Source organism: Gymnogyps californianus, chromosome 3 (genome assembly GCF_018139145.2).
Source record: "Gymnogyps californianus isolate 813 chromosome 3, ASM1813914v2, whole genome shotgun sequence".
Classification (NCBI taxonomy): domain Eukaryota; kingdom Metazoa; phylum Chordata; class Aves; order Accipitriformes; family Cathartidae; genus Gymnogyps; species Gymnogyps californianus.
This window is the reverse complement of record NC_059473.1, coordinates 25,771,432-25,798,444: the sequence shown is the minus strand read 5'-3', so window position 1 is coordinate 25,798,444 and position 27,013 is coordinate 25,771,432. Positions and strand designations below refer to the sequence as shown.

At 44.5% G+C, this 27,013-nt stretch overlaps 1 protein-coding gene across 1 annotated transcript; it reads right to left on the bottom strand.

The window, feature by feature from the left end:
- Positions 1–1,785: 1,785 nt before the first annotated feature.
- On the bottom strand, positions 1,786–24,793 carry RD3 (RD3 regulator of GUCY2D). The gene is made up of 3 exons (XM_050893570.1): positions 24,748–24,793; positions 13,749–14,058; positions 1,786–6,038 (listed from the first exon to the last, which is right to left on the bottom strand). The coding sequence occupies exons 2-3, from the start codon at positions 14,042–14,044 to the stop codon at positions 5,741–5,743; spliced, it is 594 nt and encodes a 197-aa protein (XP_050749527.1). The 5' UTR covers positions 14,045–14,058; positions 24,748–24,793; the 3' UTR covers positions 1,786–5,740.
- Positions 24,794–27,013: the final 2,220 nt, after the last annotated feature.

Sequence of the window (27,013 nt, the reverse complement as noted above, 5' to 3'; positions counted from 1 at the left end):
TTGGACCATCCCTGAGTCCTTCAGAAGCTGCACCCTGCTCTTCTCCATCTCTTAAATAATTTCAGACCTCCAGTGCCAGAATATAGGAAAAAAGAATACCTGAGGAGTATTTCACTGTGACTGCTTCATACCACATCTGGTTATTTAAATAGTCTTCAGACTGAATTAGCTGCAATCTGTTGCTTTGGGCAACCTGACACTGCAGAGAATAAGGTTGGAAAAGGTACTCCACATGGACTGTGACCTGGTAGCAGCCTCTGAGAATATGGCATTGTGATCACTAAACAGGTGTAATAGTAATTACATTCTGAGAGTAGATACTCTGATGTAGAAAACACACATGCTCTTTCCCACACTTCTGCAGTATCTACTACTGGGTCAGATTAGATTTTTTTGGTAGAGTCAAAATGCAATTGTGACTAAAATATAGAGGTGAGATACTCTAATCTGGTTATGTAGCCAACACCCTAAGAATTTATAATTTTATGAAGTGTACAGTATACACAGATAACCATAAATCACCACATAATTCACTGTGCTTCTTGTAGCCCTTTTCCTCACCTTTCTGTCATGTTTATTAAGATCTCATCCTGCAAAGGTTTTCCCTTAGTTTGAGAATATCTTTGTGCAGCAACTACACAGAAAATACATGGTAGTCATTGGGCAACCTGGGCCCGAGACCCAACTCTCAGGGCCAGCACAGTAGCTTTCTGATGTAAGCCAGCTTGAAACATGGCTTGTCTGATCATACAAAGGGAACAAGAGGTCCCTTGTGCTGACAGCCCACAGCACGGACGGCAGTACCAGGGAAGGGCAGGCACCGAGATTATGATGTCTCTGCCTGGCACAGGTGGGTGGAACTGAGGGAGGCTTAATAGCCCTTCCTCTATTGCAGGGCACAACCAAAAAGGCTTTGACTCATGCAGTCCAGTGCTTCTCAGAATGCTTTTTGGGCAAAACTGTAGTGCAATGTCCTTTATCAGGGAGGTGTAGCAGAACACAGGAATATCAGACTGGCCATCCAGTCAAGGCCTAGCTGTTTGTAGTTTTCCTCCTGGGAGAGGCCTATAGCAATGTTTTGGGGAAGTAGTGTAAGCAACAACACAGAGAGATTTGCTTGTCCACAGCTTCTGGCAAGGAGTGGCTTAAGCCCTGTGCTGTAGGCTGCATCCTGACCACTGTGGTGTACTAACGCTCTGAACTCATGTAGTCCCCTTTTGGAACTACTCATCTGTCTGATCTCCAGAATGTGCTGAGCAATGCAATCCATACTTCAGCAATACTTTGTGTGGGGGAAGAATTACTTCCTTTTGTTTAACATGTGTATGCTTTGCATGTACGATGCTTAGCACAGGGAGCCCTGAGCCATCTGTGGCCATCTGCTAATATTAAGGTGTTCTAGTACCCAGGATCAGGTACAGAATCAACCGGAGTGACTCAAAAGTATCTGGAGACAAAACATCCATTTTGTCACTTATATCTTCTCATTTCGTGGTAATACTGGTTAATGTAAGACGTGCTTGGAAGCAGGTTGATGAAGACTTCAATTCGAGGTTGTATGTGTAAACCACTTAGCTTCAGAGAATTTCAGACCTTTGCAGTTGTTTAATCCTGGTTATTTATCGCCTTAAATCTTGGGATCTGTTTGTAGAGGTAGCAAGATAGAAGGTAGGCTATAGCTTGTAGAGCGAGGATGGGGTTTTTTGTTTATATCAAGTGCCTTTACCATTCTTGCCTTCCTCTTTTGATACATACACAGTGCACAGTAGGGCAGTGGAACAGCTGTTGTGTTTGGCTAGATGCAGAGAGATTATATTTCAGGAGATCTTTAATTAAAGACAACAAGTACAAAAAATTGTTTTATATTTCACAGCTTTCCTTTAATTCTCTGAGGTTCCGTGATGAAATGTATAAACAGTGCAATCTCAGCAGACAGGTATTTCCTGCGAAGCTTATTCCAATTCCCCACGGCGTGATAGCTGTCTGAACTGTATGCTGATATGGGTGAGGAACCTCACCTCCTGCACACCTTTGCTGGCTACCACAGCCTGTGGGCCAGGCTCATCTGTAGAAGCCATAGAAGCAGGGCTGCACAGTCTTTCTCAGGTGAGTAGTGACTCTGAGGAGTGTTAGCCCCTTGAAGCTGAGCAGTGCAGCTGAGCTGCTATAGAGGTGTTGCTGTTACTTGTTAGAATGTATAGTAACTCTAGGACTGCCTTTTCGTGGGTGTAACAATGTCCTTTGGACAGCATAACACTGTCAGCAATGGGGCAACAGCGATGCTCTGGGCTGATACCGAAATCCTTGCTCAGTTTTGAGAGAATGATTGAGGATTTAGAATGATTCTTGTTCAGTTCACCTGTTTGTTTGTTTGTTAATGATGCTGTGCTGCGCTGCTATTTCACTTTTTATTCTTCTTAAAGAATTAAGACACTGGACTAGCTCTCAGGAGAGGCTAAGAACAGATCAGAGAATCTCATCAGGGCTGTGTAGAATGTTTTTGTGTTGGTTTTTTTTCTACACTAGCAAGTAGTGCAGCCCAGGAGGAGCAGAGCTGTAGAGTCAGTTGTCAGTGAGGACCTGATGTTCACACTATACAAGTTTCATAAGGGTTTACTTCAGACCAGTGTTAGTCCAGCTTTATGGTCTGTGAGCCAGCTGCAATGGATCATTTGGGTTAGCTTCATCCAAAAGCAATCTAGTTTGCCCAGTGCCATGGACCATAGCAGGAGTTGCATGCTCTTGATTTTAACTAAAATGCTAATTTAGCCACACAAAATGTGGAATTAGGACAAGGCAAACATGAGTGGGTAGTTGTTGCCGCATGTTGTGACCAAAGGATCATTTACAATTCAGTCAGCATTCCTAAGAAGAATGAACACCACAAGCACAGTGCAGCAGTCGTGCATCCTAACCCCCTCCCCAGCTCTGCTTCAGTACCTGCTGGTGCATACACAATGCAGAAGGTCACAGTCAGTCTCCAAGCAGCTGGCTACAGGCAAACATGGTACTACTTCTATACCTTTAACAGTACTAGATAGCACGTAGTAAGAATAGAAACCTCATAGCTTGGTATCTGAATATCCCTTTATCATCAGATACTACTGTGAGCCCCTTGTAACTTGCAGAAGAGGTACAGGGAGAATGATACTGTTTAACAGTTTGGATTACATTTTATTGTGGAAATAGAAATGATAGGTAAGTTGAGGCAAAACAGCTGTCGCAGGCACTGCCACAGCCTGGCCTCCATAACATACATGGCTTTGACCAAAGGTCAGATTTGTCTCCCTTTGCTGGCTGTTAAACAAGAATGGTATCTGCTAGCTGGAGGTTGTTAATGAAGGACACAGTATGATCACAGGCTGCTGTGATAGTGTGAACACCCTTCAGGTGATTTCCTTGGCTTTGTACATCGGTGTAGGAAGTTTACTCCTGATTCTCCTTAAGAAAGAGTGAGCACATTACAGACACTGTACTGTAACAAAGACACACTGTATGTCAGTGTGTCAGAATGTCCTGTCTCTCCCAGCAGTCCATCAAATATTGCATTAATACAGCCAATACTGAAGGTGTCAAGTAGAACGTGAGTGCAAATAAAATGACTACAGAGCTGTAGCATGAAAGTCATGAACTCATCTCAGCCTTCAGTACCATACAGTGGCTTGCAAATACATAAAAAAAAGTATGGTTAACTTTTTTCCAAACAAGAATTTTTCTGCAAATTGTGGTGATCCCTTGCTAGAGATCTGACATCTTCTAGACAGCTAAGGCTATGCTAAGTATGTCAGGCCTTTGTTTTTACTTCATATACACAGTCACATTACTTCACAAGGACATACAGCTGAAAAACACCAAGCTGATTGTCGGAAGGCTTTAAACTCTCCCTCATTGACCTACAGTTGAAATAGCATGTCCCAAACTGGATGCTGTAATTGGAAGCTCTGAGGTTTTGATTAAAAGTGAGCTTCTGCTTTCTGGCCCTAGGAGGGTTGCTGGCAGCAGTGTTTACCCAAGGGACTAGAAACTACAGTCTGGTGCTAGCCTTGTCTTCAATCTTAGATAGCCCAGAGGGGAGAGAGGAAGAGCCAGAATCCCACAGTCTTACAAAGCTCTTAAGAGTTTGATCTTGATCTTTGTTTTATGCTGCCGACCCCCATCTCTGGAAGAAACTGCACATTTCTACTCTAGGATAGTTTTCATGTACTGGAATTCTTCCCAGAGTTGGCACAGCTTCAAAGGGTTTTATCTTGGCTGTAGTACCCATATGCTGCTGCAAAGATCCCCAGGGAAAAGAGTCGGAAACGGACAAAGGAACAACAAAACTACAGGGTCCTCCAGGAGGCTATACCCCACTGGAATGATTCCCCAAAAGCCAGTCATACAGGGAAATCCTTCTTTTCCTTCCCCATCTCCTGTTGGTCACCACAAAGCATCCTACTCCTTGGCTTCTCTACAGGACCCATGACTTTCACAGCATGCCATTCTCTTTCCTTTGCTGGTGAGAGCTCTCCCAACAGATGCTGAGTTAGGGCCCTAGTAGCTTTTCCTCAGCAGCATTTTTCTGTTTCTTCAAGGTCTCAGCAGAACCATGCTGGCCTACAAGCTACTCAGTTTGCACTAAAAATTCTTTTGTAATAGTATCAACTCACTGGCCAACAGCCTCTGATACTGGAAAGCTCTCTTCTGAGCACTCATGAGAGAAGACTGAGAGAACAAACCTTCATCTACCAGAGCCCTTCAGTCACTCACAGCAGCAGCTTGTTAAAATGATCTCAACTATTGCAGCTGTACAAAGAGCCCTGTAGATGAATGCTGATTTCCTTCACCCTTCTCTGCACCTTCTCTGTACATTGATACTGTAGCGCTCTTTCAGGCTTAGCCATAAACATTAATTTCAGCCCACTGACTTACTACTGGGATGTGGGGTGGAGCACTTACCTCAGCAACACAGAACACTTGAGTACCAAGAACAGCATTTGACACAGCGCTGATGTATCCGCCTGTATATCTACACAGCAGGTTGTTACATTTCTATCTACTCTGCAGGTGCAAGGTTCAGGGGGTTCTGCCTGCACAAAAGAGAAAGTCCCCAAGAAACCTGAGCATGCATAAACTGGTTGCTGTGCAATAATATTGGTCTTTCATCTCAAAAAGCTTGGGTCTGTTTCTACTCAGGTTGGATTATGAATTGTCAGCAAAAAGCTGATTAAGAGCAGTGCTGAGGTTACCTGTGAAGTTTCTTGTAGCACTGAGGAAGGTTATTAGTTGGAAAAAGAAGTTCAGTTCCAAATCAGATACAAGCTTTAACTCACAGGCCTGATCCTGCAAGCCTTACTCATGTAAGTGGCTGTCTTGCTTTCAGCAAGATCGGTCCAGCCAGCAGCTCTCACTAGCTTGGGCTAAAAGCTTTTATAGATAACTACATCCAGGCTGGGGAGGAAAGGGAGAAGACGGAGATCACAAAACTAATTCATTTTCCACAAGAAAGCAGTAATAAAAATGAGATAGTAAGTGAGCCTTGCCCTTAAGGTTACTGAATAGCTACTAAATTAAAGGAAAGGCTAGCATGGTTGGTAATAAATTGTCACACACCACGGGCATCAGCAGCAGTTACTATGGACACAGCTTCCAAGAGACAGGCAGGAAGAGAGAGCTGGAACAAAGAAGAAACAGTAGAGCTAAAAAAGGGTTAACTGGGATTTTGAAAGATCACTGTCTAAAAACCTTATTCAGTATAGAGTCAGTAATCCTTGGCATTCCGAAATTCTGGCATGCTCCAGACCCTCCTGGTGGGCTGGGTGCCCCGTTCCACATCCTCAGAGATGGTCTTGATGTCACTGATGAATGGGGAAATCCTGGACCGAGATTTAAATGTTGTTAAGGAGAGGCTGGTTTTGTTCTTTGTGTTCCATTGCCTTGCAAGCTTCTTGGCCTCTTCCTCCTCTTTGATCTTCTCGGCAGCTTCCTGCAGGACAGAGCGGAAGAGCCGGGATACTTCCTGCACTTCTGGTTCATATTCAGCAATGAGTTGCCGGAATCTGAAAGCACAGTCAAAGGCACAGCTTTGATTAAAAACATCAAATTACAGATGGCTGCCAAGTCACTGTGCTAGGTTGGAACTTGCACTCTCCTGCAAAATGGGACTCCCTGGACTGAAGGGAACAACAACAGGGAGGGGCCATGAAGATATGCTCAAGGTCTCTAAAATCACAAGCAAGCCAGAGAATGTAAGGAAGCAATGAGTCACTGTTTCTCATAAGCACAAGAAATAATAGGGAGCACCAAACAAAGCTAGAAGGTGGCAAGTTTGAAACAGAAGGAAGTGTTCTTTTCACACAACATCTATTAAATCAGAACTCAGTGCTATCAATAGCCTAAGAAACAAAATTAGACAAGTTTGTGGAAAATGCTGATTAAACGTGATTGTCCAAATGCAAATCCTTGCTCAAGTAGCCGCTGAACTGCTGCTTACCAGAAACTGAGGATAAACCGGGGAGAGTCCCACTAGACTTCCCGTTTCCAATTCTCGTTCTCCATAGCATTACGCAATAGCCACTAGACAAACAAAAATCCTGTAAAACTCTTCTTTGTTATATGTTTGGTAGACTTTCAATATTTAAATTTCAGTGAAGTGGTATTTCATCTTCCTATGGATTTCTGTAAGATAGTGGACTGGCTCAGCTGATAACACCTTGATTGGCAGCACGATGCTGTATCTAATTAGACAACTGTGAATTACTCCAGTGCTTTCTCAGCAGAGAACTCAACATGGTTTTTTGAAGTCAGTGAGTGGGTCACTGGCTGGTCCAAGAAGAGAACATACCATTCCTGACACCTTGTTGGGTGATTTGGTCCCCAGCCTGGAGAGTGTGGAATCAACTCCCAAGGCTCACACACTGGTCACATAGATAGTCTAGTTTTTCATAATAGTATGCATTTATGACAGATGGTAATATGGCTACTCTTCTAATAAATATTCAGTTCTTAACATAAAAATTATATCTACAAGAAGACACAGAGCTAAACTAGTACTTCACCAAAATCCAGGTATTTGTACTTAATGGAAGCTAAAGTATATAAGGTCTGTAAGCATTTTGATATTTTTCTCCAACAGAACTGAACGAGGATGGAAAACAGTAGGATTGCATTTAAATAAGCCTTATATAGCAGAAGCTGATAGAATAAGATCTTGCCTCTTGGTTTTTTGATAAGCCCTAGGAATGTAACAAGGAGTTCAGTGCACTATGGAATTGCACTGCTTAATGGTGTACCAAAGGGTACCCAAGATAGTAAGGACAGAAAGAAAACCAGAGATAAAACAAAAAGACTCTTTGTACATTTATGCCTTTTGACTCTTACTGTGGAGGCCTGGTATTGGACATACATCTTAACCGTGCTGTATCCCAGATATTTCAGTGTGCTTCTCTCACAGCAAGTATTGGCAGCTACGTGTACAGCTGTGGAGACACCAGTATTGCATGCTGAGGGAACTCAGTATCAGCAGAAGCACCAGTCCCTTTCAGGGTCAAGCTAGAGGAGTTTGACACGAAACCTGCCAAAGTCACCACGATGTTCCTTAACCATTTCAGTTGCTTCGGATGAATTCCTAATCTCCCTCCTCCACCCTCCCACCAAAAACCCTCTAAACTTTGAACATTTGGGTGCAAAAAGCCTCTGAGGCACTGTGGTTCACGCTGGTACATAAGTACTTACACAAATGATGCTAAACTGAATTGTGCAGAGCCTGTAAGAACAAGAGACTAGGTCTTGCTGAGGGTTAGCACGTAACAACTGTAACAGATTTGCTGTACATGGCAAACATCCTTTCTGCCTTTTGAGGAGGCACTTCAGTTGCATTATCAAAGAGCCAAAAATGCAGTTTCCACTATAAATACACTTTTCCCTTTATCCTAGTCAGAAGCATAGACAGATGACTCCATCGAAACCCAAGACTTTGCAACATTATTATTATACCAGGGAAAGCGCCTTCAAAGGACTTTTATTGCAGAGGTGAACTGAATGAGTCATTCCGTTATTTTATCTCCATGTGTATTTTAAAGAGAGATGCTGTCATATATATATCAGTATATCCCTCTCTTTTATATTGGCAATTGTGCACCCAAAAGGCCTCATCACTGCCTCCAGTTTTAGAGGCTGTGTGTCATACTGCTACATTGTGGCTCCAGAGCAGGTAGCAGCATGTGTCAGGCTGTTACTGGACCTCGGACTGGCTCTGGGAACAAGAGAGAAAATGGGTGGTACGATGGCAAATTTACCCCCTGAGCACAGAGCTCTAATGCTAATGCCCTGTGTTGCTAATAACACCCCCAACCAATCTAGCTGAAATAGTTTTCTAAAATCAGTGTAACTTTCCACCTTCGTAGCTGTCTGCACGTTTGCACTCTCCTTAGGCAGGGCAGCAAGAATTGTTTTGTGAACTCTGCTTTTGCTGTTAAGGTCTACCTCTTACTTTTCAGGACCAACACAAAAACTACTTCATATGGATTTGAGCAGGTCTAAAACAAAGAGAAAGCAATCCAACAGACTGTCTGCCAGTCACCCAAAGAAAAGCCACTCTCATTCAGATGGAGAAGGGAAAAGGGGCCCTTTCCTCTCCCTCAATAGGATGAACTAACTTTACCCCTCTATTAATGCCCACCTAACTTCAGCACCAGCATGTTTGTGTAAGCAACAGCCCACATATGAAGTCCAAAAGGTGTGCATGACACAAATATTTCTCAGCAGAAAGGATGGACAGGTTATCAGGGGCTGAGGTCTAGCTAAACCAGTCTGCGTGTCAGAAAATAGATGAAGTTTGCTACAGCCACCTACACATAACTGAAGCCATCTTCCCTGGTTATCAATGAAAGCCAGTTGATGTGCTGGATGATCCAGCAGTCTGCTCTCTGCACAAAAGACACAACATATACAAACAGTAAAACCACTGGAATCAAGGAATATAGGCTTGTATCCTGGGAAACAAATTCCACACAGCTGCTCAGTGGAATTAAGCACACAAAATTGCACAAGTCTCACTTATCTTCTAGCACAGGTTAACGCCCTTACACTTTTGCATGGAATAGCTTCAAACTAGGCAACTGCACAACCATATCTAGAAATCCCTCAACAGGGTTTCCTTACTCACCAGGAAAGTATACCTATCTATCTTATTTGTGAAACAAGTTATGATACTACTGGTAGCTAACCTGTAATACATTATGCAAGTCATGCAGTCTTAGACGTGACTGTCAACAACACTCAGCTTGAACCAGCACAGAAGCCTGGGGAGCATGTATATGCACACATAGGGACGAGCACATTCCCCAGTCCAGGCTGCGTTTTAATCACAGTTCAGACAAATTTGTTCTTTAAATTGTGACCCTTCCGTTTCCTTATACGGCCATTTTAGATTTTAAGAATCTGGCTGCGCTTGGCTCGTACTGGCACTGCTTTTTTAAAGCGCTGTCACCTGCCTATGTTATTCTGTAGGTCCCCAGTTCAGTAGGTTTCCTGAGTACAGCCTGAACTTTAAAGACCTGTTAAATCCAATGGAAGTCCATGGACTTAAACAATATGCTTATAGTTCAGTGTATTCCTGAGTACCTGTCTGAACTGGGAGCTCTAAGTAGATTTAGTCATTCGAAGAAAACATGGGGCGCTTAGTGCTAATAATTAGCTGCTGACTCCTGAATCTATATTTTGAGCAGGAATTCTGGTTATATTGTAAAGCTATGAACAGCTTTGCTAGAGAAGGCTACTTGACTCCCAAAGGAGTATGGCATTCACACTAACTGCAACACTCATGTCACATCACCTCAAACTTAAGCTCATAATTGTAAATAAATCAATTTCTGATTTTAGTCATTTGTCTTACATTCAAGCATACTAGGAAGTCCACTTCAGCTATACACAATCCTTAGAAAATTACAGTCCTTAGCTTGTGGTATTAATAACATCTCAGATCACCAAAATGCAGGTTTACATTTCCATATTAGGGGTTTTTTTTAATTTCTCTCTGGGCAGAGGAGGACAGAAACCCACTGTTTCACTTTTGCTGAAACTGAAAGAAATGAAACAGACCATAACTAGCTCGGATTAGAGCCAAAGCTCTGAGTAAGATGGCAAAAATCTAGCATTCTGTATTAGCAAGCTACTAGTCTACTCATTCAGTTTAACCATTGCAGTTAGGTACTAAGGGCCTCACCAAAATCACTGTCACTTCCTTCAAATGGCTCCAGGATTTAATTTTAAATGTAGTCAGCGATCTCCAACCCAGTAACCTAAACCTAAGTTACACCTGAATGCAATAGCTTTATTTGTATGAGGTGAATCGGAGTCTCCAGATATCTGACGGTATTTGCAGTGTACTTGAATCCTTCCAGAATTTCAAGAGACTCAAAGAAAAATTTCTATTGACCCAAAATACGAAACAAGCAAACTGGATCTGAAAAAAACCCTCCCATTTAAGTGCTCCTTTCCAGCCTCCTCCATATCTAAAGAGACAAATTTATAGAAACTCTGCCTTCTCAGTATATGTGACTAGCCACAGAAAAGGACAATTTGGCTAATGATTTAGACCTTTGGAGAATAAAGCGACATCTCTGACAACTCATACAAAAATGTTTTGTTCTGGCCTTGACTCTGAGCTCAGAATCTCACAAAGAAGGAGACCTTGCATGACACAAACAAAACAAACTCTGCAGTCTTGCAAGATGCATGCTACTTGTGTTATTTAAGTATTACATGCTTGTTGAGTACATCAAAAAGGACTTCAGCTCTTCAAATGTTTAAGATGGAAGGGGAAGGATCAAGCTTAATATTTCACACAGAACCAAGGGCTTCAGTTAGTTAGATGCTCTGCGTTTGAATTTCCAAGTGCAAGCTTATAGATTTTTTTTTTTGGTGGAAGATTTTTCTAAAAGTTGCTACATATTAGAAAGTCACAGAGTATTCAAGAGGAAACATCAGCAGTGCAGTGATCTTGTGATTAAAGTACTTCACTGGAAATGTGAAGATTTCAGTTGAATTCCTATTATACTCATCTTGTGCAATTTTGGGGAAGTTATTAAAATCTCCATGTTATCTCACTTTCTGAGAGGAGAATTTATCCAATTTTGGCTGTCTTTTAGTTAGATTGCATGCTCCTTCTTTCTCCTGTACATTTTCAGCTCCTAGCATGGCAAGCCGCATTCTTTTTTCATTGTTTCCATGTCAGCAATGAAGATTTCTGAACCACAGGGCTCTCAGTTAGAAGGTAGAAGAGAGGTCAACTGTTCATGTTTCCAACACAAGATGAAGGGATTATTGAATAGAACTAGTACATATTAGTTTAAGACAAGCAAAGTACAGTTTTCTACAGCAGAGTTGTAGTTCAGATGTGGAACTTGGCCACCGGGTGCCACAAATGCTAAAGTTTACATGTGTTCAAAAAAGAAAAGCAAAACCCCACAACCTAAACAAACTACTGAAAGAAAAAGCCACATAGGGCAATTATGGGCAGAAGGACCACTTCTGGCTCCAAAAGTCTCCAAGTTACAAGGCACAGTAAGTTGGAGGCTATACACAAGATACTGTAATTGTCCGTACTGTTGTATTTGCTTGCCTTGTTCTTTTCTCTTTTCCTTACACTGATGCTACTGGCCACTATCTCACATACAGATTGCACATCAGATCAAACAGACCTTTGACCCAATCCAGTTCTGCCATTTTTGTGGCTATGACATTCCCTTCTCAATCATGGAATTGAGATGCATAACATGGTTATGCAAGCCTCATTTTTTTAATGTGGCTCCGCTAACCACGCAAACTCCATAGTATGGAACAAATAAAACCATGCCACTTCTTGAATCATACTGTAATACAATTTATGATAGCCTATCATAGCAATTTATAAGAGGATTTGTAAGAGGATGGTTTTATCCTTTTTCAATTATGCCCATGCAGAGCCCACCAATGTTGCTGAGTATGTTTATCTACTGTCAGCAGTATGCCGAATCTTGAACAACAGTGAACAACCACTACAAGCTGCACTGAAATCACGCATCTTGCATGATCTGTCTCTGTTTTAAAAAAAAAGTAAAAAAAAAAAAAGCAGAGCAGCAGCAAGTTGTATATGGCTCAGCTTAATACTCTTTTCTGAAGGAGATGATGAACCTTGGGGCCTCCCAACTCCAGCGACTGAAGCCTGCTCTCATGGAAATAACCCGTTTGCCAGACAGGCCTTGCTCAGTGGCCCAGGGGATGGTGAAAATAACTCTGAACCCCAAGGGGTTTGTAGTGGCTTGTTTACAGCATAGCTTGGAGTTATACAAATACAAGGCAGGTGCTGTTCCCAGCAAACTTTCACTGGAGAGAACTTGACCACTGAATGATCCCAAATCTCTGATTCTGCCACCATGGCAACCTTTGCAAGAGCCAAAGCCCTGTGCCAGCTTGCCTCCAAGGTTCAGCCCCGGGGAAGACGAGGGCTAGAGAGGTAGCTTTGGCATCCTTTCCTGTCCGCCCCCACTGTAAGACGGAGGACCAGCTATTTCCAGCCCTCTTACGGTTGTAGTTCAGGAGCTGTAGATTCATTTGTTCAAGGGAAAACAGGTGCCAGCATATGCAGTGAGGGACTGCAGGGTGCTGAGAACCCCATTGTATATGGCCTGCCAGGACTGTCTTCTTTCTAATCCCAACTGAAGAACATGTTGGAACAGGGGAAGTGGCTTACAAAGGCCCATTTCACAACTTTGCTTTGGCTAAGGTAGACTTCAGAGTCACTACTCCTCACTTGCACTGTGCTAAGGGAGAGGGTTTAACTTAGAACAGCCCCCCCAAAAAGGGAGAGAGTCATCTCCTTCCCTTCCAGTTCGGATGCTACAGCAGGCTTAGATCTATTTCTGAAGGCATTTTCACAGAAGGTTACTCAGCTGGCAAGCAGCAATCCTATGTCTAGCACTTGAAAGGCTCAACAGCAAGTCCAAAAGGCTGTGTCTACATCTACACTGCAGAAGGCAGAAGCACCACGCAGCTGTTCAAGCCAACTGCATGTCCTACATGGATCATACTCCATGTCAAGGGTGTGGAGGGAGGGCAGGGGAGGGAGAAGCATGCAGTCCCTCCTTTCTCTGGGAATATCTGGCTCACAGGCTGAAAAACACAATAGCACCTTTTGGCTAGTATGGACACTGGAGACAAGTGCCTCAATAGACCTACTGGACAGCTTAAATCAAGGAAGGAAGGCTCCAATGAGAGTGGATAAACACCAAAGCAGGTTGTTCAGAGGCCGTGGAATCTCCACCCTCGGAGATACTCAACAATGGACAGAAGGCCCTGAGCAATGTGATCTAACTTTGAAGTTGGCCCTACTCTGAGTAGGAGGTTGAAGCACATACCTCCAGAGGTCCCTTTAAACCTCAATTATTCCAAGATTCTAAAGACTGAAGCAAAAACCATCACAATACTGAAATGCTAACTGTTCATCAGGCAGGATAAAGCTTGCCTGGCTGCTCAGGAGCGTAAAGTACTCAAGCCAGTCTCAGAGGGAAATGGCATTTAGTAACTTTTTGGAGGAAATGATACCATGTTATACTGACTTAAAACATTAGATTTCCCTTCCTCCACAAAGACACTGTCCCAGCATGACATCTGATACAGGACACCAAGTTTTGGTTCTGTTGGTCCTAACAACTCTCACTCCCTCCTCATATATCATAAAGAGGAGAGGGGGAAAGGAAAGGTCTGTATCATCACATCTTTTACTGTACCTGAGTATGACAGGCCCACAGTAGGAAGGATGTATTTTGGTACACATATCCTCCAGCTGCAGCCGTTCTCCTGGGCGGATATCATAGCTCTGCTTTGGATAGCTGACCAGCCAGCCGTAGTCCACCCCAGTCTTGATCTTGCGATACTCATTCTCTCGCTCTCGCTGCTGCTTCTCTGCCTGCTTGGTCTGCCAGCTCAGCTCCATCATTAGCGTCTCAACCACCATTTCTGTGGGGTTCCTCTGGGAAATGCGATTTGGGGGCTCATTCCACCTGAACCAGGATGCCAGTGACATAGTGCTCTGTGTGTCTTCATTGGGAGTGGGTTGAAGGTAGGGAAGGAGAGAAAAAGAACAGTGCCATATCATCAACACACCTCAGCCAAGAACATTCTCCCCCGCACACCCCTCAAGCACCTAAAAGCACTACTGGATTAGCCACTTAGAACTGATTGGTGCTGAGCACCTTGAGAAATCTCACCCATAGCAGCCAACTTGTGCAGAGGGTGAGACAAAGGGTGAAGAGGCACAGTTTCCCTTGAACTTCCAGTCATCACATAATTAAAATGACAGTCACAGTTCTTATGTCTGAAGTCAAGTTATAAGGATACATTGCTCCCTCCAGGTTAGGCTGGGGAAGCATTCTCCTGCCCACACAGAAGAGCTGGGGCTAGGGCTCACCTGTCTGAACCCTCATGGGAGGGCATGACCTTGCAGCAACCCTACATGCAAAAACTCAACACATGGAGTCAAACTATTGCTGGGAGCCACATTCTAGCCAGCAGGAGATCCTTAGGGAGGAGGGCAGGATAGGTGACCTGGTGTGGTGGGTTGACCCTGGCTGGATGCCAGGTGCCCACCAAAGCCACTCTATCACTCCCCTCCTCAACTGGACAGGGGAGAGAATATATAACAAAAGGCTCGTGGGTCAAGATAAGGACAGGGAGATCACTCAGCAATTACCGTCACGGGCAAAACAGACTCTACTTGGGAAAATTAGTTTGTTACCAATCAAATCAGAGTAGGATAATGAGAAATAAAACCAAATCTTAAAACACCTTCTCCCCACCCTTCCCTTCTTCCCGGACTCAACTTTACTCCTGAATTCTCTACCGCCTCCCCCCAGGTGGTGCAGGGGGACAGGGAATGGGGGTTGCAGTCAGTTCATCACACGTTGTTTCTGCTGCTCCTTCCTCCTCAGGGGAAGGACTCCATACACTCTTCCCCTGCTCCAGCATGGGGTCCCTCCCACAGGAGACAGTCCTCCATGAACTTCTCTAACATGAGTCCTTCCCATGGGCTACAGTTCTTCATGAACTGCTCCAGCGTGGGCTCCTCTTTCCATGGGTCCACAGGTCCTGCCAGGAGCCTGCTCCAGCACGGGCTTCCCACGGGGTCACAGCCTCCTTCAGGCATCCACCTGCTCCGGTGTGGGGTCCTCCACGGGCTGCAGGTGGATATCTGCTCCACCATTAACCTCCACGGGCTGCAGGGGGACAGCCTGCCTCACCATGGTCTTCACCACGGGCTGCAGGGGCATCTCTGCTCTGGCACCTGCAGCACCTCCTCCCCCTCCTCCTTCACTGACCTTGGTGTCTGCAGAGTTGTTTCTCTCACATATTCTCATTACTCTCTTCTGACTACTGCTGGTGTTGCGCAGGTTTTTTTTTCCCCCTTCTTAAATATGTTATCCCAGAGGCGCTACCACCGTTGCTGATGGCCAGCGGCGGGTCCGTCTTGGAGCCAACTGGCATTGGCTTTATTGAACATGGGAAGCTTCCAGCAGCTTCTCACAGAAGCCACCCCTGTAGCCCCCCTGCTACGAAAACATTGCCACGCAAACCCAATACACCTGGGTACGTTTGCTGCTGCTGTAACATAAGTGGTAGAGCTCACCTGTACTTAGGTAGTACTGGCAGGAGCAATAGCTGCATTATTAACTACAAGGCCAGGCACAGCTTTAACCATTATTTAGCAAATATGTTGTTGCATGCAGGAGAGGCTACACCATCGTCTACAAGCTGAAGTCCAACTATTAGCTATGCTGGAAGAGCACACCTTAGGTGCTACCACCAGCACCAAGGGAACTGAAGCTGGGCTGAGAGGGAAGTAGCAGCACACCAAGGTTTAAACTGTTATTACTTCTAAGTAAGCGAGAGGTTTCTGTTGCTGGGGAGTTAGTTACCCAGCACTTAGAAGGCAGAGCAAACTGCAAAGGCAGAGCAAACTGCACCAATCAGCTCAGCAAAAGATGGAATTAACTCCCCACCCGGCCAATCCTTTCATGTTGTCACTTGAAGAGGACAATGCATGGAACAAAGTTATTAACTATTGTATTTGTATTTAAGCACAATGGAATCCAAAGCAGGCACTAGGGACCTGAACAGGAGCAAAACAACATCTGTTTCTCCACACAGCACACTTACGTGCCTTGTTGCTCCCTTCCATTAGCCCCCAGGGAGAAGCGGTGGCAAAAATAATGGTTGCAGCTGGGATTACCAAAAGGCTACTCCTGGCAGGAGCCCAATCAGGACATGGCATCAAAAGTTAACATGAGGGCAATGGATTAAAGAGCCTGATTCTGTAGGGCCTGAGCAAATCCTCACTATTGAGATACAGACATGCAGACAGACATAAAAGGGAGAAAAATATGCTTTTGATTTAAGCTGCCATATTGGGGCCTAGAGCCTTTAGTGACAAGGCAAATCACCAGAAGCTCATAACTACCCAGTAGTCCCACTAGAGCTGAGAGCCACGAGCTCCCAGACTCCCTAGAAGAGCAATGGTCAATAGGGTTCTGCCTTCAGTGCCTGGAAAACAGTGACCGTCTGCACTGGGTGAGAAGGATGCTTCAGTTGCTTTCATGCCTTTATCACTTGCCATAATGTAGTCTTGCTCTCTTTCAAAAATGTTAATTACTAATCACCATTACAGGAAAGTGCTCCAAAAACCTGGATGGTCTGTACAGTGTCCCAAGTCTGAAATGATTTCAGGGTCTAATGCTTAGGCTTTTCTAGAATCAGGAAGTTTGCCAAACTGCATCAAAGGACTAGTTTCTCTAGTCCTATATCCCACCTCTCCCAGCAAGCAATACCAGTTTCTTCAGAAGGAAGACATGAAAGGGCTGAAAATTTCCACAGGACACAGATCTAGCTACCTAGGTGTGTAAGGCCGCATGTACTCTTCTGAGACTGTATAAACATTAACATCTTTGCTAGTTTACAGTACTTATACGTGAGAGATTGCTGTAGTGAATGTTTTCGCCCTGGAGTATCAGTTATGATTATCCTTATGATAGCAGCCATAGTCAGCAGCTGCTGAAAGTAATCCTGCTCCTATCTTATTTCTGTGCTCTGTAGGAGGAGGAGCAGCAGGTCCTTTCATTTGCTTTCATCGCCAGGGTGACTCCAGCTAACAGCTCTCAAATCACCACACAGCGCTCTGGCTGCCTGCTGCTGACTTACTTGCCCAAGACACATGAATGAACTCAGGTTGGAATTGATGTGCTGACAGCTTCAACTCCATAATCCCACCATCCTAACATGTACCTGGATCTTGCTGCATAGTGGCCTCCACTCACCATTACACATTATTAAGGATGAAGATCCTTAAAGCCTAAGACCTTTTCCTTGGTCTTATCGCCCCTTATGTATTGCATAGGTGAGCCCTGCTAGCAAAAGTGAGCAGCAGAACAGGCCACAAGCTGTTGTAAATGATTTAAGCGTCTCCTGTTTCTTTTCAGCTTCTGTGACAACAGCAATTTTTCATAAGCTTTTACAGGTACCTGACCAATTAAGGTATCATTATTATTTCCATTTGCACCTTCATCTGATGAAGGTGAGCATGCCCTTCTGTATTTTACCAGCAAAGGGTTAGCTTATTTTGTGCTTACTCCGGCTATGACCTGGTCTCACGTTGGTTTAGCTCTGCTGACTTCAGTGGCATTAGGGGTAAATCAGTATAAAGCAGTATAACTGTGAAGCTGAGGAATGTCCTTCCAGCTATTCCTAGCTCACCAGCTGTTTCATCAGAAGAGGAGCAAGTGGGGAATTTGGTGATCAGAACTGGGAAAGACAGCAAGGAGACCTGGGCTGTAATTTGACCTGCTCTGGCTTTCACATGGTCCTGGGCTGTTCTTACTGCCTTTATGTTTTTATCTCGCAGGTCTCCCTCAAAGCAAGCAGTTCTGCATGAGGAGAACCGTTTTACCTAGCACTAGTATTGCAGAGGACAATCAGTTAGAAAAATACTTTGGATACCTTGTCTGAGCAAGGCCTGCTGAACCTGAGCTTTGCCCTGTCCCAGAGCTTTCATAAAGCACTGGTAACAGGCAGATTTGCTTTTGGTATGGGAACATGGATACCACTGACTCTGAACGGGGCTTCCCCTTGTCTCCCACACATTACTTGAAAAATCTGCTTCCACCTGAGAAGAGTATAAAGTAAGGAAAGCACCTCACCTGCAGTTGAAATGGCCTGTTCTCAAATGAAGGAAAATCCCATGCAGGCATTTCATGCACACTGGCAGCTTGTGCTGGCTGTTCCTAAGGGAGTCTTGTTTGTATGAGATTGTTTCCTTCCCCATCTCTCATCCATCATCTCCTCCTTTTGAGAGCTGGAAACTGGCCATCTCTATTTAGCAGGCTTGACAAGCCACCACTCTTCCCACTACTGGTCTTTGCAGCCTGCAGAAGATACTGTGGGCTCCATTAATTGTAGCTGCTGTTTTTAATTTAAAGTTCACATGCAGTCTAATCATTAAATGACTCAAAATGGCTTTCCGATTAGGAAAGACTCAAAGGACTGTCGGCAGGATGTGGGCAACTAAAGGAAGGCAAAAGTTTCAGCCTGACCTTCTTACTGGGGAAAAGGACAAATTTACACTTTGCAAGCATTCACATTAAAATTATTAAAAGAAAGAGACATTGCCCCATCTGAATACAGATCTTTATGTTGTACAATTAGTCCACTTTCTGACTCCTTGTAAGAGGCTATCCTGGGAGCTGACATAATCCAGTTGATGAACTACTCTGGTGTTATTCAAGCAAAATTTCAGAGTGGTTTATGTAAGTTCCACTCCAGAAACAGATCTGGGTTTCAAGACTTTTGCCTCATTGACCCTAGACCTTTGTCTAGAAGACAAACCTTCCCCTCACACTGTTGATTGCAAGTCTGACCAACCACCTCACAGAGTGTTAAGCATACATTTACCTTAGCTATGTTAAAGTCTGGAATACCTCGCTTTCTCTCTCTCACACAGCCTCTGAGGGGTTTCTTCAATTTTTAGTGATTGCTAGTAAGTCCTTGTGAGACTTTTTCATGTAAAAGTTTCCCGTTAGCTTTAGTTCTAAAGGAACTTTTTGCCTCTCTCCAAGTCTCATTTTTGTTCCCCACATTGTCAGCAATTCCTCATTTTTCTCCTCACATACTTTGCAGCTTTCTCCATTCTCTTCTCACGGCATGTTCTGTACAATTTCACCTCATCTTCCACTTTTTTACCTTCTCCCATATTTCCCCATGTGATTTCCTCTTCTTGCTCCAGAGAATGCACCAAAGAATCATCAGAAATATCGAAGTTCACATGCCTTATTTGTTTTTCACCTTCCTAAAACAGGATTTGAGCCTTTCCTAGCTCTTTTACTAACAAAGGGAATATGTTTCCATAGCTTGCTCTCCGGCTGTTCTTTGGCCAACTGGAGGCTGTTCATATAACCCGACAGACATCAGTCTCCTTCAGGCTCTTGCAGGCTAGATCATCACTTGCTAAGACTTGTTACAGCATGGCTGCTTTCTGGTAAACCATGAGTCAATCAGCAGGACCTGTTTGCCTTAGAGAAGATGAACTTCTGAGAATAAAGAATTCCCTTTTCATTGATCCTTTTCCTTGTTCCCAGCTTCCAACGCCCTCCAGGACAGGAAAGGAGTAGGCAGAGGGTGGGAAATGTGCATTTGTGAAAAAAAAAAAAAAAAGAGAATACAGCTGGACTCTCTATAAAGGTATGTCCTCAGTTGGACAAGTCTCCTGTGGTCTGCCTTTGCCTTCACAGTCCGTCAGTCCAGGGGTACTATTGACAATCCTTAGTGACTCTCAGTAGTCCTAGGGGTATGGTAGTTGTGTCAGAGCAGAAGGAGAAAAGTCTTAAGGGGTTGAACGAGTAGGAGCTCAATCCAAAGTCCAGGGACATCAATGGAAATGTTGCCACTCAGCTGGCTATAGATAGAGTCCCAGGAAATCCACTGTCATCCAGGTAAAGCATACCAACAAACCAGGCTGAGGAGCTGGGAAATGCCTTCCCTCCCTTCTTGTGGGTAGTAGTTCCTTACTACTACAGTCAGAGAGCAGAGACAGAATTTGTTCATGCAAGATACTCACTCAACCTTTTTCCACACATGCCAGATCAGAGGGGAACAAACAAGGAAAATTATTTCTATAGAAGTGGGACAAGCTCCATCCCCAAATTGTGCTCATAAGTGTACTTTTTAAAGGACACACAGTCACAGGGAAAACAGATAATGTGAAACTGCAGAGCATATTAAACTTTTTTTTTTTTAATTTGCTTCTTCAGTAAAGTTTGGATTGCGTTATCCAGAAGAGTCCAGCGTCCTTAGGATAGTAAAGGGTACCTAGTATCTCCCTGGACTGCAACTCATAGGTAGATTAAAGCTGGTTTGGCTACACCCATCTCTGAAGTCTGTATGTGCTAACTGATGCGACATTTAAACAGCTTCTCAGGCAGAATTTGTGGTCACGGCTATGCTGCTAGCTATACCTGCATAAAGTAGCATTAAGTAGCAACAGCATCATAGATGGACCCCAAATTCTGTTTCTCCTGTGATAAAGACATTGTAATTTTGTTCCAAACAAAAAATGTTAGCAAGTTCTAATTAAGAAACTGCTGCCAACACCTTCTCAATTTTATTTATATAGTCCATCATTGCTTTGTAAAAGAATCCCTGTTCTCTGTTCTGCACTGCTTTTCTGCAGAGTTACTTACCATTATCCTCTCCATACAGAGCATTTTACCTTACCAGGGCCCAAAGAACCCTACTTCCTATCTGTCTGGAATCTCCCTTCTTGTTTAGTGACATGGAAGGCTATGGTGTTCACAGCTACTTGCCATGCAATTGTAATCTCCGTGGAAATTATTATAACCTCAGACATCTATCTCCCAAAGTTGCTATAAGGCAATTAATGCTGAAAAAGCAGTAAATAATAGAGCTTTTCAATCAAGAAACTTAGAAGCAATGCAAATATCATTATATTAATACAGCAGCATTCCTCATTCTGACCTGCAGAATAGAGAGAGAACTCTTAGGGACACTCAGGGGTCTGCTTATAGACCACAGCAGAGAACCTGTGTTTCACTTTATGGGTGTACTGATTCTCTTGTTGTGATGGACACAAGCTATTTCTGGACAAAAAAAAAAAAAAAAATCACAATGGTTAAAATATATCCAGGGACATGACCCTGTTACAAGTAGCAAGGAATTTTGAATAACAGAAGTATAGAGGATCAAGCCAACACTTTAAATGAAACATTATTTATTGTCATGGCTGCAGGTGTTCAAGGACAGCAACAAGAGCCTCACAGCAATGTCTAAGAGTGAGCTAACCGTGACAGGGCACTGTGGCACCCAGCAGGCCCTTGCATGCCAGGTAATGCCTGTCTGCCCCTAGCAGGGCAATGCTCATGGTCCGACCAGCCTGCTGCAGGCTGACAGCTCCTGCTGCTGCCCGAGTCTGCTTCTGAATGACAAGCGCTCTCAAAAATGTGTGAGAGCCATGCTGCCGTTCGGCACACAGTCGAATTTCTGTATTAGTTTTTCTCCAGCAGACTTTGCATTCTCAGCATTATAGAAATGGGCTGGCTCTTTGTCTGGTGTAATTGCCACAGAGAGTTACAAGTCACTTCAGCCATTTGTGAATCTGCATGACTCTAAAAATCACCGCTAGGTAGCATAACAGAAGGACAGTCAGAGCATATCACAAGGTGCTGCAAGACAAAAGAGAAACAAAAATGGTACCATTTCTACCAAAGGAAAGCTTGAGCGGCCTTCTGAAAATACCACAATGGTTATGGTATACATGGGTATGTCACATTTTCTACAGCTAGTAGCCCTCAAAAGATTTTTTGTAATGAATCCCTTTAAAATTAAGAACACATGAAAAATACTGCTCTCACCTCCCCAGCATTTGTGTAGTTTGTAATACATTCTTAGAGCTTCAATCTTTTAGAAAACAAGTCTATCTATCTGATGCATTTTACATCTGCACTTTGATTGCAAGAGGGGTAAACAAATAAGAACTCAGCATGAACTGAGCTCCAAGCTCAGGTATGAATGAGAAAGGTATTTTTCAATCACTAGCCAAAACATGAGGAGAAAAGGTAGCTGATGTAACTGGTACGGCTTCATGATCTACAGTAGAGCTGCGCTAATATAAAACAGATTTGCCTTGTTGAAATAAATAAAAGAACTGTGTTGATTAACTCCAGATGAAAATCCAGTCTACATATCTTAAAGAAAAAGTGAAGGAAGGGCCCAATAGCCTAGAGCTCTACTAATGGCTGGGACTCTCTACAGAAGATAATCTTTGTGTTATCTGCAGAAGCAAAAGGGTGGGTGTTACTCAAATCTGCTTATGAAGCAGGGTAGCATTTTACAGTTTGTCTACTTATCAGAGCAAATGAGTTCCATCTGCTGAGAAACAGGACTATTTTCATGCCAAATTCCCACTCATGCTTTAAGCCGTATTTTCTAATAGCAACCATAAAAACACTCTATCATATACAACTTATACTGGACTGTTACCTAAACCTACTGAAGCCAGGAAGTTAAAAGACACTGATTTGCTCTGTTTGCCTAACTTGTTATTAAAACTCCTATATTTTGCTCAGATCTTGCTGTGGTGGATCAAACACACCTTAAATTCTATATCTTTGATCTCTGCAGACCACAAAGCCAGGTTTCCAGTCAGGACAGAGGGACCTAAAGTATTCTTCACCATTCATTCAGCCATGTAAATGGGAGTTCAGAAGGTAACACAGACACATATGTTATTGAAACTACTCAAACCACAAAAAAAGTATTGGTGTGATAAAGCAGGAATAGCATCTGATGGAAGGCTCCAACACAAAAGGCTTTCAAAATTAAAACTCTGAGAGATTCCCAGCTCATCTTTGTCTATTCTGCTGTCATTGTAACTACACAACGTTATTAAAGAAGCAGTAATGTCACAAACTGGAGTTTCTAATACTGTCATTCACTGCAGATACTTCTACCTATAGAATTTTATAAAGTAAGAGCTTGAAACTCAGACCCAAAAGCGTATTTCACCTGTTGTCAGGTCCACTGAAGTTTGGTTTTTTTATTCATATATTGTGGCGTTGACCAGACTGAGTGCTGTGAAAATGAGCGGGTGAGATGTGCATTCTCCATCCAGATTGAGGACTGACTCTTCTGTGAAAGCAGGAGTAACTCATTGCATCATAAGGTGAGAATGCATTTTAACAGATGCCTGTACATTTCTATTCAGTATTGAACCTTGGTTACAGTATCTATCAGAAAGAATATTTACTGGAGATCCCCAAAGTCTCACTCTTGTCTCAATTCACTGCAGAACTATTAGCCTATATGGGAGTTTTCCCTGTACTGGAGAATACTAGGACCAGTGTTAGTTTGGTCCTTGTGACAAGAGTTACTTAAAAATACACATGGTTTTAAAATTAGCACCCAAAAGAAGAACGCTAAGTTTACAGTTTGAAAACTTAAGCCTCTCTTTGTAGAGATCATATACAGCATAGGGAGCAACCGGCAGAGCTCTGGGAAAGCCCATGCTTTTCTTCCTGCAGTAGCTATATGACCCACCTACAGCCCATCCACAGAGAGCAGCCGTATAAGCAGTGAAGAGCGCTGTCTTGAGACAGATTTTAATTAATGTGTTAGAATTAAGAGATGTACCGTGTAGTCTATTCTCAGCTACACTGCCACAACTCCAAAGCTATCTGACTGACCTTAGTGGTACCACGCTGGGGTTACTACACATTGGACTTCCACACTGAAGACACTTAGTAGGGCAGATGTCTAATCTGAGAGATCTTAAACAAGAGTGGCATAAGCACAAGGCAGCATAAACCATGCTTTCCTCCTCGGCTGCCTGTTCTTTACATAACCAGTTACCCAGTGCTTATCCATGCAGGCAGCCCTGTGGTGCTGTGTCCGAGCCCAGCCTGGGAGAGCTGTCGGAGCACCCCGGCCCCCTTCCCTGCCCACCCATCCCGCCTCACCTTTGGCGGCAGCACTCCCACTGCTTGTGCGGACAGACGGACCCAGGGTGAGCGAACAGGGTACCAGAAAGAGAACGTGGCTTGAAGTCAAGCCCTCTAAACTGGCATAGCAAGCTTAAACCCACATTGGGGTATGGATTAGCCCTGGTGACCAGGGATAACAGCTGGGCTTACAGCAGTGCTTTTAAGCTACTAGGGCTTGGTCCAGTACCTCTACCAGATACAGCTACCCGTCAAAAAGCTGACACCTCTCGACTTAGGCAGACTTCGGTACCCGTTTAAAAATCCCTCCAAAACCTGAGAACTTTGTGGGCTTTTCTGATCTGCAGCTGAGCCGATACTTTGAAGAAATGAACGTAATTCACAGAATTCGGACTTTCTAACGTCGGTAAAGCAGGGTCGCTGGTTTAGTCCCTTCGCCTCCACCTCCCCGCCGTCGCCCACCCCAGCTCCGCGCCTCACGGCTCTAACGGCGCTGCCCCGGCGGAGGGCGGGCAGCACGCGGCCGCCGCTCCCTCACAGGAGCCTCTCGGGCCGGGCAGCGCTAACCACACCGGCGGCAAACGCAGAAACTGGGAAGCCCCAACCCCGGACTCTTCGCGGCAAGGGCCGGGAAACACAGCGGTCCCCTCCGCTTGGCACCACCTCCGTCCCGCCGAGGCGCCCCACGGCCACAGCACCCCGCCCGCCGCCGGCAGTGTCCCCTCCTCCTTACCGCGGCCACCCGCTCCCGTCCCGCCGCCGACGCTGAGGCGAGCGGCCGCGCCGCGCCGGGGCAGCGCCGCCTCAACACCGCCCCTGCGCCGAAGTTAAGCGGAGCCGCCGCTGGCCGCCCGCTGCCGCCGGCTTCTGGCGGGCGGAGGCGCGCCCGCCGCTCCCCCGCCGGCAGCCGCTGTTGCCATAGCGACTACGCTAAACCGATTTGGCCCAGAGGCGGCGCGCTCCGCCCGGGCGTCCGGCCCCGGCCCCGGCCCTGGCCCCGGCCCCGGGACGGCGTCGACCCCCCGTAGGGACTTACCTCTATAGATTAAATTTGCACTGATAAATAAGGGCACAGTAAATGGACCTATTTAATTTATTTATCGCCAGGGCCTTCAGTAGTAGCTACAGCTGTCCAAGGGACTTCAGTCACAGAAGTCACCCAGGTTTCAGTGGGTTTGGAGGGATGAAGAAGGACGAGGGGTCGGCATGGGAGCTGGCATGGGGGAGGCAAAGAGGGCGAGGAGGAGGGAGAGCTCTGCTGTTGGGAAGGTGAAGGACAGGCAGTGTCAGAGGGTAGCGCTTCATCTGGGAAATAAGCACGTTACAAGAAGGGGTCTGGGCACTGGGAGCTGCGAGGGATGTGTGTGGATTTTGGAAATCCTGAGAAGTGATTGTATTTAGTAAGAGGTCAGTGAGGAGAGCTGTATTTAGTAAGGGATCATTTTGATGAAAAGAAATGAAAATGGGCCTGGAGACCGCCTGAGAGACGGGCAATTACACGGGGCCGTGGGCAGTGAGGGAGCAGGCCCCGCACCTCGCGGAGCACTTCGTATCAGGGGATGGGGGCGCGCTCGTGGTCCCAGCCACACGCGGCGGGAGTGACCTCTGCGAGCCCACGTCTCCTCACCCTGCCTCTTCCCGCAGTGCAAAAATGCACAGAAACGTCCCCAGTGCCATTGGCCAAACCCCCACCAAATTCAAGGGGAGTTGAGCTGTGCCAGAAGATGGCAGAGCTACGGCCTTGGTTAAGGAAAGCACGCAGACTGGTGCCACCACTCAAGGACATGTGAAACCTAAGCATGTGTGTAAAGTCAATCAAGTCCTGGCTGAAAAGCTTTCATAAATTAGGGCCCAAATTCTGACACCTTGGTATTTATGCTGTACTTACATAGCCAGAGGACAGTGGCTGTTCAGATCATGTATGTCTGTACAGTACATGCATAAATCAAAACAGACCAGCTAAAAAATTACAGGTTAAAAGATGCCCGGTGCAGTCTAAATTAAAATGTGAGGTGGGTGTTTTTAATGTCTAGTTTATTATTAGATCAAATAACACAACCAGACTAACAAAGAGATTAGAAGCATTTTCTGCTCTAATTATTTGTGGAGGATTATGTGTCTGTCCTGAGCTTCAACTTCAGCCCAGCGCACTACCCAGTTTGCAGAGGTTTATAACATTCTGGGTATGCTCTGCTCAACATGGGATTGTTGAATTTTAATTAAAAGTCATCTTACATGGCTAAAGACCTTTACATTTTCATCCATTAAAACTTAGTTCAAAAGTCGTCAACTCTGACTAATGCAGAACAAACCCCATCTTGAAAATACTTAGGTACCAGGTAAATTAATTGTTATATTTTCAATGCAGTGAATTCCTGGGAAATCCCTGCCATGAATCAGAGACACTGATGACTGGGGAACATCTTCAGGAGCATTTCTTTGCAGATATGTAAGCCTCACAATGGAAAAATCATTCATCTCTCCTATACCTTATTTAGCAGTTGAAACCAAGGATTCTTATACTGTTGTACTGATATGACTTACCTGATCAGTCAGCCCTCAAATCATCAGTTGCTTAGTAGCAGCACTCTGGTAACATAGATGGAGTAAAGATTTATTCAGCGGTACATTTTCCAGGACACGCCATGACAATCAAGTTTCATCATATTGTAATTTGTAGTGCTGTCCATTTGGGACTGCCATTTTTCATGATTTATCAGATGCTGCCCTGACTCACCTGAGCACATTACTAACACCACAGCTGCAGCCCCTGTGATGTTAGCTGCAGAGCCTTCGTATTTCAGTGTCAAAGTCATAGACCTCTGACACTGGCACTGAAGATGGACTTCTTCAATCGGTAGCAATCATGCTGCTGCTATCTTCTGCATGGGTCCAACCACAAGCAAATAATCTCACTTAATCACTGACAAAAATCAAATGTAATGTGGTAGGATTATATTGGGCCTGCTGTTTTTTGGCTAAGTTGGTGAAGTGTGTCA

Bases quoted from the DNA above. Each gene is read 5' to 3' on its own strand.
- RD3 (XM_050893570.1), bottom strand. From the start codon at position 14,044: ATGTCACTGGCATCCTGGTTCAGGTGGAATGAGCCCCCAAATCGCATT. The intron at 6,039-13,748 runs GTACAGTAAAAG...CTGTGCTTTCAG, and splicing joins TGTGGGCCTGTCATACTCAG to ATTCCGGCAACTCATTGCTG.